The sequence below is a fragment of the Nomascus leucogenys genome, chromosome 10, assembly GCF_006542625.1.
Source record: "Nomascus leucogenys isolate Asia chromosome 10, Asia_NLE_v1, whole genome shotgun sequence".
In the NCBI taxonomy this organism is placed as follows: Eukaryota; Metazoa; Chordata; class Mammalia; order Primates; family Hylobatidae; genus Nomascus; species Nomascus leucogenys.
This window is the reverse complement of record NC_044390.1, coordinates 67,421,311-67,433,720: the sequence shown is the minus strand read 5'-3', so window position 1 is coordinate 67,433,720 and position 12,410 is coordinate 67,421,311. Positions and strand designations below refer to the sequence as shown.

Here is a 12,410-nt window from a genome sequence, read left to right as displayed (position 1 = left end):
AAGGAATTTCAGAAAGATAATTACAAATGTTTCTTGTTAAGCTGCTGAACAGTATTTCCCAACAAAAATCTGTGGTTTACAGAAGTCCTACAGCATAAATAAGACGGCTGAAAGAACAATAAGGAAACTCACTCTTTTATGTTTATTCTGTAACCCGTCCTCTTTATTTTCGGACTCACTGCCAGTCAGAAGGTCTGCTCCAATGTTGTTAAAAACCTTGTCAATTTGCTGAAATAGAAAAATGTCAATAATTTAAATAATTTCAATAAAAATGTGATTTTGCTGCTTAAAGATTAAAAGCCCTCCAAATGAAGCATATTTTCTGCAAAAATTAAGCTGCTTCTTACCTGATTCCCAATATTTGTAACTTTTGTCTCCTCAGAAACATTCATTTGATTTCCTATATCCAAAGATCTGTAGGAGAGTTGAATTATGATAAAACAATAAAAAGAAATGCATATTTTTAAATACTCATACCAAAAATTATTTATCCACATGGAATTTATTAGACCCCAATTAAACTCTTTAAGAAGAGTCATCTTTTCCATTATTTTCTACTGTTAATGTTTGCTTGCCCCAAAAATAACATTTGTATGTAAGTCCATTTCTTAAACTCAACATTTGGGATTTACTGGAGAATTTATTCAAGGTGTCATAAAACCAGTCAAGCATGGTTCTTTTATCAAAGAGCTTAACATCTCACTCAAAGACAAGATATAATATGGGGAATTCAATGTGATTAAGTTCTGAGTCTGTGATACTAACAATGAATGCTATAATCACTGTTATGTGAGCCAGATCTATGTCCTGAGAAATAGGTAAGATTTAGATACGAGGAAGAAAAAGGAAGGGTTCATTTCCCAACTCAAATATAAATACTTGTTATTAAAAATTTATTTCTACCTATAATGCATTTTAAAAATTATTTCTCCAGATTTTTACGTTAACATAGTCAATCCATCAAACACCACATACATACACACTATAGAATACTTCAAGCATACAAAGGGCTATTTCACCTATTTCTATACCATGTGTATTTACTTTAAGTCTTCATCTTGTGGGCAGAAGCTAAAGAGTTTCTACTTGGGGACCCTGTTCATGATTTATATCAATTTTACTGATTTTTAGATGTTTTTTGGCTCAGGATCAAACTTTAATAGGTATCCTAAATTCATGTGTTTTACTATGGAGCAAAGAATATAGTGGGGCTTTGATTTTAATAAACTAGATTCAACAGTCAACGATTTCCATCTTTGCCTTCTTTGAATACTAGTTTTCTGCAAATAATTTAGAAAATCCTCCCTAAAAATAAAAAGAGGTGAATGTTGTGATGCTAAATATGAAATGAATGCTCTATAAATGTTTCTGGGGCTAGAGAAGAGGGAATGAAAAAAAAAACCAAAACACTAGAAGTTCATAAATTTAAAAAATTTTCATAAGTGGTGCTTTTAGTTTTCAGCAACCTGAATTTACAATGCTAGTGGATATTGCTGACAAGAAATTTTTCAGAAACAGAATTTTCTTTATGTAGATAAAATGCTAAAATTATATCATATTACACTTTTGTACTCAGAAGTGACACTAGATTTTTCAACCACATTCTATTTTAATTCAGTTCAACTTATTAACATGATGGTAAATTTTGAAATGTTTTACATATGGTCAAATTTAAACCCAGCAAGTTTTCTATTCCATATTCCAGAAAATCAATCATAAGACAACTATAATTTCACTCCTGGACCACATATAATTCATGTGTAACCTACTTACTTCTGCTGTTCTTGCATTATATGAAGTTGTTCCAGTTTAGTCTTATGTTCAGACTCCAATCTATTAAGCATTTCTTTTATGACGGAAATGAAAGAATTGAACTGGTATAATGAGAAATTGATATGGTTACAATGTTTCAAGTTAGCAGCAAATGTAATCAATTAAGATAATTCAGTAAGTTAATCATAATATTCTCCATTTTTACCAGTAGAATAGGATCCAGTCATAGTGCTGATATTCAATAAGAATGATATATTTAAATTTGGCATATCATAGCAAGCTTTTATAATATCTTTGGTGATGATGATAGTTGATGAGGCTTTTAAGTTCCAGAAAACATGTCTCAATAATGAGTTTTATATCCAGAGTTGTTTAATAGCTATTATGCAGGGGCCTTGTATAAATTCACCCCTAGCAGTTATATATTGATCTTCTTGGGATAATTCAAAATTAACTGTCTGAATTTGTGCCTATCTAGAAATAATCCATTTAATATGCATAGAAAATTCCTGCTTATTCAGATCGCAATAACACATCTGGCTAAAATAAATCCTGTTTTCTGATAGTTGAAATATTAAATGTACATAATCCAACTTTCAAATAATTAGATTTCATAAAGCATACCTAGCACTATGTCTTAACACAGTTTAAGCTTTGGTTAACTTTGGTCAACTGCCGATCATTCATCCCTATGGTACTTCAGGATCATCATAAACAACTTATTTGAATAACACCATATGTTACAGGAAGAATCTAGAAATGGCTCTCCTCCTTTCCCCAAATCTTATAACTACATCTTTGTGTTGAGTGTTCATACATACACTATTTTATTAATCCTCACAACTCTTCAAAGTAGGTTCATTAATATTTCTAATCTACAATTGAGGAAACTCAGGCTCAACGAGAGGTAAAGCAACTCAGAGATGCTAGAGAGCTCATATGGCAGAGACAGAATTCATTCGAAGCCTGTCACCAAAATCTGCACCGTTTTCTACTACATTGTACTGCTTTTCACCATGCTCTATCAGCAGCAGCTTCTTCATCTTATGAGAAAGTCAAAAGGCATGTTTCCAAAGCAGTTTACTATGACTGACTTTCCACTGATTAGGGTTCCTAAAACTTTTTATTGAAGTATAATATACTAACAGAAAAGCCTACATGTCAAAGTGCACAGACAAAAAAAAAAAATCACAATTCACACAAATTGAACACACCCAATGTAACTAGTAGCCAGATAAAGAAACAATATCGGTCCAGGAATGTGGCTCACACCTGTAGTCCCAGCACTTTGGGAAGCCAAGGCAGGAAGATCACTTGAGCCCAGGAGTTTGAGACCAGCCTGGGCAACATGGAGAGACCACATCTCTACAAAAAATACAAAAATTAGCCAGGAGTGGTGGTACATGCCTGTAGTCCTAGCTACTTGGGAGGCTGAGGTGGGAGGATCACTTGAGCCCAGGAGGTCAAGGCTGCAGTGAGCTGAGATTGTGCCACTGCACTCCAGCCTGGGAGACAGAGTGAGACCCTGTCTCAAAAAACAAAAACAAAAACAAAGCAAAATCGTTGTCAACATCCCAGAAGCTTCCTTATACCCCCTTCCAGTCATTTTCCACCCTCATACTCTTTGGGTAAACTTTATTCTGACTTCTAAGCAGCATAGCTTAGACTGTTGTACTTTATATAAGTGGATCATTCAGCAGATCCTCTTCTATGCCTGGCTTCATTCACTCAACATGTTTGTGAGATTCATCCGTATTGTTAAACGTAGTTTGTGCAGAAAAGAGTTAACATTCTAGGCCTAAACTGCTATCCTCGAAAACTCCTGCTTGCAAAATTGGCCTTTAGCTGGTGTCTGGGAACTCAGTTTCAGAAAGGTTCCTATTATTAACTGGTAACAGTGGCTTACTTGCCTAAACTGTTTGTACAAAGAATATGTTCTATGCTGAACACCTGCTTTCCTTCTGGGAGTTTGGAATTTGAGTACATGCCAGGCAGAGGGTGTTACTTGATCAGCCCTCACTGAAAACTCTGGACACTGAGTCTCTAGTAAGTTTCCCTGGTTGGCAACATTTCACATGTATTACCACAATTCATTACAAGGGGAATCCTGTGTGATTTTACTGGGAAAAGACTCTAGAAGCTTGTGCCTGGTTTCCCTAGACTTTGTCCTATGAACCTTTTCCCTTTTCTGATTTTGCTTTATATCTTTTCACCACAATAGAGCACAGCCTGGGCATAACTATATGCTGAGTCCTGTGAGTCCTCCTACTGAATCATCCATTCTGGGGGTGGTCTTAGGAACCCCCCTCAAACACAAGTTATTGATTATTCAGTGGACTGCTGCAGGGCATTTGCTGTTTTTTATTCAAATACTGAAAATGTATTTTCCTAAGTTACTTATCTTTGTCACTTAATATATAATATACTTAAATCATCTTAAATCAGAAAGGAACTAAGAAGGCAGTCTTAAATGAGAAACCCTGACCATGAAACAAATGGGAAGGCAGACCACATCCATGCTAAACTACTGTAAAATACAAGAAGATACGAATCAAAATATTTGTTGATGAAAACAGCCACCCCCCACCCCCAAAAAAACCCCACTAAGCTGAAGTAAATTAACACAACATTTCAAACGGAATTAGAGACAGGGTCTTGCTTTGTCACCCAGGCTGGAGTGCAGTGGTGCAATCTCAAATCACTGCGATCTTCACCTCCCAGGCTCAAGCAATCCTCCTACTTCAGCTCCCTCTGGTAGCTGGAACTACAGGTGCACACCACCACACCTGGCTAATTTTTGTATTTTTGTAGAGAAGGGGTTTCACCATGTTGCCCAGGCTGGTCTCAAACTCCTGAGCTCAAGTGATCCACCTACCCTTCCCTCCCAAAGTGCTGGGATGACAGGAATGAGCCTATATATCCTAAAATAAGCATTTGGGAATATTTAAAAACACTAAATCAGAAACATGAGAACTAAGAACAGAAATGACAAAAAGCTGAAGGCTGTTTTAGGCATATTATCCTATTCCTCCCCAATATGCACTGTCTCCCTTCTTGCCCACCCTAACCTCAACTCTGCTATCCAAGATATGAAGAAATTACCAAACCAAAAATTAAAATCTAGGGAGCCGGGCATGGTTGCTCACGCCTGTAATCCCAGCACTTTGGGAGGCCAAGGCAGGCAGATCACTTGAGATCCGAAATCTGAGACCAGCCTGGAACATGGTGAAACACTGTCTCTGCTAAAACTACAAAAATTAGCCAGGCATGGTGCCTCACGCCTGTAATCCCAGGTATTCGGGAGGCTGAGGCATGAGAATTGCTTGAACCCAGAAAGCAGAGGTTACAGTGAGGTGGGATTGCACCACTGCACTCCAGCCTGAGTGACAGGGCGAGACTCCATCTCAAAAAAAGAAAAGAAAAAGAAAAAAATTAAAACCTAGGAACAAATTTTCAGAGGCTTACCCTGTTACTTCAAATGAAATGTTCGTTCTGATTAGTTTTATAAATTTCTCTACCTCCAAAACTCTGCTCACTCAGCACTCTCCCCAATGCCAAAAGCTCTCATCTTCCAGCTTTCTGCTTCCCTCATTGCTGTAATTCACTCTCAGTTCAAAATCCTCCCTGCCTATCCATCTCTGATGCTCTCAGTTACACAGTAACCCAACTCAGTCTTTTCCATTATATTTCATTAAATATTAGTTCTGTTGTGAACAAAAATGACTCATCTCATCTCTATATCTCAATTTTCTCTCAATTCAATTAATATTTTTGCTTCTGTCACTGCACTAAGTGCTGGGGCTATAATGAAGAATAAGCTCTAATAACCAGTCTTTGAGGAGTTTCTAATCTTCAGGAAGAATCAGTCACATAAGAACACAGCTGTGACAAACAGCAATGGAGGTATGCAGAGAGACAATTCCATAATAATCTTTGGACACATTATTCCTTTACTCAAACATTTACCACACCTTGAAAGTTCAAATACCTAAACCAGACAGGCATTTAAAGTCTACCTATTCTAGTCTCAATTTGTCTTTCTCCCATTATTCTCCTACTGTATTATATATATCTCCCAATCAAATTGAATTATTCCTTCCCAGTGGTATATAGACTCTTAAAATGGTCCCCAATTATCCCCTCTTCCTGCCATTCATGCCCTTGTGGAATCCCCTATCTTTGAGTGTGGGCTGAACCTGTGACTTGCTTCTAAAGCAACAGACTATGGCACAGGTGATGGGATATCACTTCCTTGATTACAAGAGACTGTAATTTCAGTCTTGCTAGCAGACTCTCTTTTGCAGGCTTTGATGAAACAAGTTGCCATGTTGGAAAGTCCCATGTGGTTAGGAAATGACAGTGGCATCCAGCTAATAGTTAAGAATGGAGGCCCTAAGTACAACAGCCCAAAAGGAACTGAATCTTGCCAACAACGATGTAAGTGCGCTTAGAAGTAGATCACTCCGTAGCTGGGCCTTGAACGAACCCCAAGTCCTTGACTACAGCACTGTGAGAAACCCTGAGCAGGGAATCCAACTAAGCCATGTTCTGGCCTGACCCACAGAAGCTGTGAGATAATAAATGTGTGCTGCTTTAAACCCCTAAGTTTGTGGTGATTTGTTCTGTAGCAATCAATAAATAATGAATACACTCCCCAAACACATTCTATAACTTTGTTCTTCATTCATGCCAATTTCCCAGCCCCAAATTTAAAGTAGTCCCAAATCCTATATATTTTTCAACATCCTGCTCATTTACTCTTTACCAAAGACGTCTTTAACAATCTATCCTTCCACCCACAAACTTTCTTCATTTAGTTCTGTGGCATATTCTCCCTCCACCCTTTTTTTTTTTTAACCAATCTTTGTAATATATTTATATATCTAATGCAAAGAAAAAAGTAAGCTGAATAAAATGAATAAAGCACAAAAATACTCCTACCTGATTGAGATTAAGATTGTTTTCAATACTCAGGGGAATAAGATGAGGCAACACTTTTCCGGCCAGCTGCTCTTTGGTGATTCCCAACTTCTTATGAGTAAAAGTACACTTGTAAATACCTGATAGAAAAGAATGTGACGAATTTTATAAGTTAACACCATAAATTCATAGAAATCGTGAAAATAATATATGTATATGAAATTCCTTGATAATCTGTGTAGTACAAATTTTTCCCAATCAATGCCTAGAATAACTATGTTCTTACATATGAATCAGAATGATTTCAGCCTTTATCATCAGGCCAGATTTAAACACCATGACATATTTATCCTGTGTTCTTTTGGTTTAGGAGTACATTTAATGATAGCATAACATTAGAAGCTTATCAGAACCAGGTTCAATTCTTACTGTGTGGCAGTAAGGTTACAGAATGGCCTTCTATTCTGAAACATCTAAATATATATTTCAGAAATCATACTCAAGGTATCTATTTCAAAGGATGTAGTATAGGTACAGTCAAAATATAAGTCCTACACCTTTATTCACTTCTTCAGCAAATCAAACTCAACATGTTTGAAATTTAATAACTGAATTCAACTCCACAAAATCCTTCCCTATTGTCTCACCTATTTACTCAATCTTCAAGATCCCACTTGTTACATCTATCCACAAAGCCTTCATTTGGTAAACTGAGTACATTTCCTCCTCATTCTCTGAATGCTTTTGAGTTCTAAGTGTTTTGTATATAATTCAAAGCTTTGTGAAATACCATCCCCCATTATTCTGTTAATGTGCACATGACTTATATACCCAAAGAGTAACTTTATTGGGCACCTACTAAATGCTTATTTGCTGAGCACTATGCTTGTTACTTTCCCTTTGTTTCAGTGAAGTCTCATAAGAATCCTAAAATGACGTTAGTTTCATCCTCATTGGATAAATAAACTTTTCAAAGTCACCTCAAGAACTGACAGAGCCAGGATTAGAGCCAGGGCTCGAATTTCTACTATGCCAAACTCCTGCTCAAAAAGACTTTTTTTTTTTTTTTTTGAGACAGCGTCTTGCCCTATTGCTCATGCTGGAATGCAGTGACACGATCATGGGTCCCTGCAGCCTCAACCTCCCTGGCTCATGTGATTCTCCCACCTCAGCCTCCCAAGTAGCTGGGACTACAGGCACATGCTACCACACCTGGCTAATTATTGTATTTCTAGTAGAGATGGGGTTTTGCCATGTTGCTCAGGCTGGTCTTGAACTCCTGGGCTCAAGTGATCTGCCCACCTTGGCCTCCCAAAGTGCTGGGAACACAGGTGTCAGCCACTGCATCCAGCCAAGAAGACAAACTTCTTTCTGCACAAAAGATTCATGCGATATCCCTAGAGTACCTTCCATGTCTACAGAGATCCACAATAAATACTTGCTAACCATTCCCACAAATATTTACTGAGCAGTTTCTGCAGGCCAAGCACTACATTAGGTGTTAAGAATACATGGATGAATAATATAATTTTTCTTAAAAATCAACAAAGAGCCAGGCAGTAATCCCAGCACTTTGGGAGGCTGAGGCAGGTGGACACAAGGTCAGGAGTTCAAGACCAGCCTGGCCAAGATGATGAAACCCTGTCTCTACAAAAAATACAAAAAAATTAGCCAGGCGTGGTGGCAGGTGCCTGTAATCCCAGCTACTCATGAGGCTGAGGCAGAGAATTGCTTGAACTTGGGAGGCGGAGGTTGCAGTGAGCCAAGATGGCACCACTGCACTCCAGCCTGGGCGACAGAGCAAGACTCCAGCTCAAAAAAAAAAAAAAAAAATTAACAAACAACCTTAAATTAAATAAAAAATGAACTCGTTAATGTTTTCATGACTCTATAGCTATGCCTATTTTATTAGTGCAGCAGACCCCTGGCATTTCCAGATTGGACTTCTATAACTTTAACCATATATAAATGATTTCAGAGTTTCTTAGTAATTTGTAATTATGCTGAGGGAACAGAATGTCTTATAAGGTTAACATGCTTCATCAGCATATCACTTAGCCACAAAATATACTAATTAAGACTTAAACATATTAGAAAACCAGCTCCTACTAATTATCACTTGTATGATCTTGAATCACTTATTTTACCTCTCTGAGCCTCAGTTTCCTTGTAAAATAGAAACATTAGTACCTATTTAATTGAATTTGGGGAAGAATAAAATAAGGTAATGCAGAGAAAATACTTTGCCTCTTACAAATTGAGTATCAAATAAACCTCAGATATTACTACTAAGACCAGTATCGGCACTTCCAGTAGCTCTGTTTGCCTCTCTCACTTTGTGCCATTTTATGGGGAAAACTACATGCTATCATGATATTTGTAAAGCTAGAATTCTTAAATATCTTATTCCTTTATAAATGTCAAGATTCTACTGCTTTTGCTAAACTTAAAGAGAAAAGTTATATTATGGTATTTATCACATCATTCTTCAATTATGAAATGCTATATACATGAAAGGAGAGTATAATGGTTTTACAGACTGGAAAATTTATTTGCATGATAAAATAGCATCAAATGACATTAAATTTTCAGCTACCTAAAATTCCCATGAGGACCGCAGGTTCCTTGGATGGAATTTGTTGTAAGAAGGGTAGGATATCATCAAGTACAAACCACTTATCCAAGTATTCCAAAATCTTTCCTAAGCACACTAATGAATTTACACGAACCTATTAAAAGAGGTAAACTGTATTAGTCATTTAAAGTTTTCAAAATCTAGAACAAAATATTTAAGTGTAAACTTAATCTTCATATAAGTATGTTAAAGTCTCAAGAATAAATGTAGATTTAGAAGCTCTCATCCTTTATCAACATAGGAAATTCACTTATTTACTAATTTTCCTGGCTTATTTCACAAAGAATTTATGATTGCTTCACCAGGTCACTAGTGAGCTAAAGACAAGGAATGACTACAATTTTGTAACATTTTAAAGTGATTAGGATTTGAGAAACTTTTACTACATATGTGTTACTATCATAAGAACACTCCTTTGGGGACATTTGAATAATAAAAAGGACTACATTCTTTGCACCAAGTGATCATTTTCACCCACATTCCAGTATTTTACTCTAACTTGGGTTCAATTCATTCTTAAACTAAATATTTTAACATGTGAAGGTGTCCATATATTTGTTTTCTATTTCTAAATAGGCAGTTATTAAGATCTCTTATTTAGAAGCTTTTATCAAAATTCCATATGCACTTGACTATTTGATAAATACATCATACCCTACTTCTATTTGGAATTTCTTAAGATAGAATATCTTTAAGTCAGGACCATAGTATTAATAAAACTCCAGTTTTCAAAAAAAAGTAAACCAAGAAAGGCAGAAAATAATTTTGTTGGCTAATAAAGCACCATAGTTCTACAGGAAAAATGGGGAAAAATTTCCATTTCTAAAAAACAATGTACAATCGTTTTCTGAAATTAAAACACAAGAGATATTATAAATTCAAAAAGGTATCTGAACGCTTAACTTGTACTCATAATTCGTTTTATAAAAGGAACAGCTGCATTCTACTGAGATATATATATATTTAAAGCAAAACTGAAAATACTAATTTTATTTACTTTTAGGATATATAAAATATTAGTCATGTAAGTAATGAATAAATATAGCTCTTGGAGGATTTTACCTAACTCTGTGTAGAATTTTTAAAAATTTTATTTTCAGCGAAGAGTATTAAGATACAATTCTAACTCACGATTCAGGAATTTCCTAGGCAGAATTTTAAACTTTTAGAGATACAGGACTATGAATACAATTTGGGAATTCCTATTTGCCACTCTGAAGGTAGGCAGAAGCACTGAAAATACTATCCAAAATCCACTTAAAAGGTGACATATAAAATGTAAATCCATTCCTAGTTACTGTTCTAAATATAAGTACATTCATTATAACTTCTTGTAAACAACATGCCTTAACGGCCAGTTGGCATCTTAAAAAGAAACATATATATAACTGGGCAGCAATTCACATCATTTAAGTATCCATGTTTCCCACTTCTACATACCCCTGCATATACTCAGAACTGAACTAGAACAGGGACTCTTGTTTTGCTTTGGTTTTGGATTTTTTTTGGGGGGTCAGGGAGTGGCGGGGGCTTGCTCTGTCACCTAGACTGGAAGGCAGCAACACAATCACAACTCACTGCAGCCTCAACCTCTTGGTCTCAAGTGATGCTCCTGCCATGGCACCAAACCCAGCTAAATTTTTTTATTTTTAGTAGAGACGAGGTCTCGCTGTGTTGCTCATGCTCGTCTTGAACTCAGTGCTCGAGATCTACTCACCTCAGCCTCCCAAAGTGTTGGGATTAAAGGCGTGAGCCACCATGCCCGGCCTACAACATGTACTTTGAGAAAATGTATGTTAAAATAAATTTATGCTGCCATAAAATAAGGTATATAGTATGATTATAAGATCTTTAAAAGGGCATTTTGAAAACTAAATTTTAAGCTGTATATTACTACCATCTATTTTGAAAATTCAATCGTAAAATTGAGAATTTCAGAGAAAACAGCTACTTTTAATGATGGTGAAGACTCAGAGAGGCACAGTGACTTTTCAAGGTCACAGGGGTTGTTAGTAACAAAGTGAGAATAACTATAAACAAGTGATCTACAGCCAAGATGAAATACATCAACAATCTATAAAAGGGTTATTAAGCAATAAGAAAATGATTTAAAGCACTGACCAGTGAAAGAAAAACAAAATTAATATGCAATTACTTACAGCAAGGGAAGACGTTTGTAGACAAGCATTTTTAATTCTTGGTATCAAAGCATTTTTCATGGATGGGTAGTCTATAAGATTTGCAAAGGTTGGAATGATGTTTAGACAGAGCTCCTATCAAGAAAATAAACTGAATCAATATTAGGGAAAGACTCATCTTTTCTCTCTGATATTATAAAGTTTTGCATTTGCATGGCTAAACTGTCATATAGTTTGAAATAAATTTTCATATATATTATTTGGTCCTTTCAACAACTCTTTGAATAATGAATGGTTATAATCACTTTTCAGTTTTACAGATGAGAAAAAAAGCTCAGAAGACATTACTCAAAGTCATACTAGGTCATAATAACTAGTGTATGACATCCAAACTCCCTGATCTCACTCCTAATCTCTTTCTTTGATAACACAAGTCCTCGTTTATCTTTAAATAACAAGCGCATATAAGTTTTGCTATCTCTCACAAGAAGAGAAAACCAAGTATGAAATCATGTAAAAATACTCCTCTCAAGTAATTCTCTTAGCTGTTACATATATCCATATGATAAAATACGAACACTTCTTTAAAAAAACATATTGAAGAGTGTTTAATTTTTTTTTTTTTCTTGAGACAGGACCTTGCTCTGTCACCCAGGCTGGAGTGCAGTGACGCAATCATAGTTCACTGCAGCATCAACCTCCCAGTCTTGTGTGATCCTCTGGCCTCAGCCTCCTGAGTAGCTGGGACTACAGGTACACGCCATCACGCCCAGCTAATTTTTTTTTTTTTTTTGAGAAGGAGTTTTGCTCTTGTTGCGCAGGCTGGAGTGTAGTGACATGACCTTGGCTCACAGAATCCTCCGCCTCCCAGGTTCAAGGAATTCTCCTGCCTCAGCCTATTGAGTAGCTGGGATTACAAGGGATTACAGGCACGGGCCAACACA

General features: G+C 36.2%; 1 protein-coding gene across 4 annotated transcripts in view; it reads right to left on the bottom strand.

Moving 5' to 3' along the window:
• Nucleotides 1-12,410, bottom strand: part of SCYL2 (SCY1 like pseudokinase 2) — a 72,412-nt gene that overhangs the window by 5,698 nt on the left and 54,304 nt on the right. For all 4 annotated transcript variants that reach the window (XM_012510121.2, XM_030821263.1, XM_030821262.1 and 1 more), the window contains 6 exons: nt 11,488-11,601; nt 9,290-9,422; nt 6,715-6,833; nt 1,774-1,874; nt 348-414; nt 133-228 (listed from right to left, as the gene is read on the bottom strand). In XM_012510121.2, the coding sequence (XP_012365575.2) occupies nt 133-228; nt 348-414; nt 1,774-1,874; nt 6,715-6,833; nt 9,290-9,422; nt 11,488-11,601 (630 nt within the window). The remainder of the gene's footprint in view (nt 1-132; nt 229-347; nt 415-1,773; nt 1,875-6,714; nt 6,834-9,289; nt 9,423-11,487; nt 11,602-12,410) is intronic.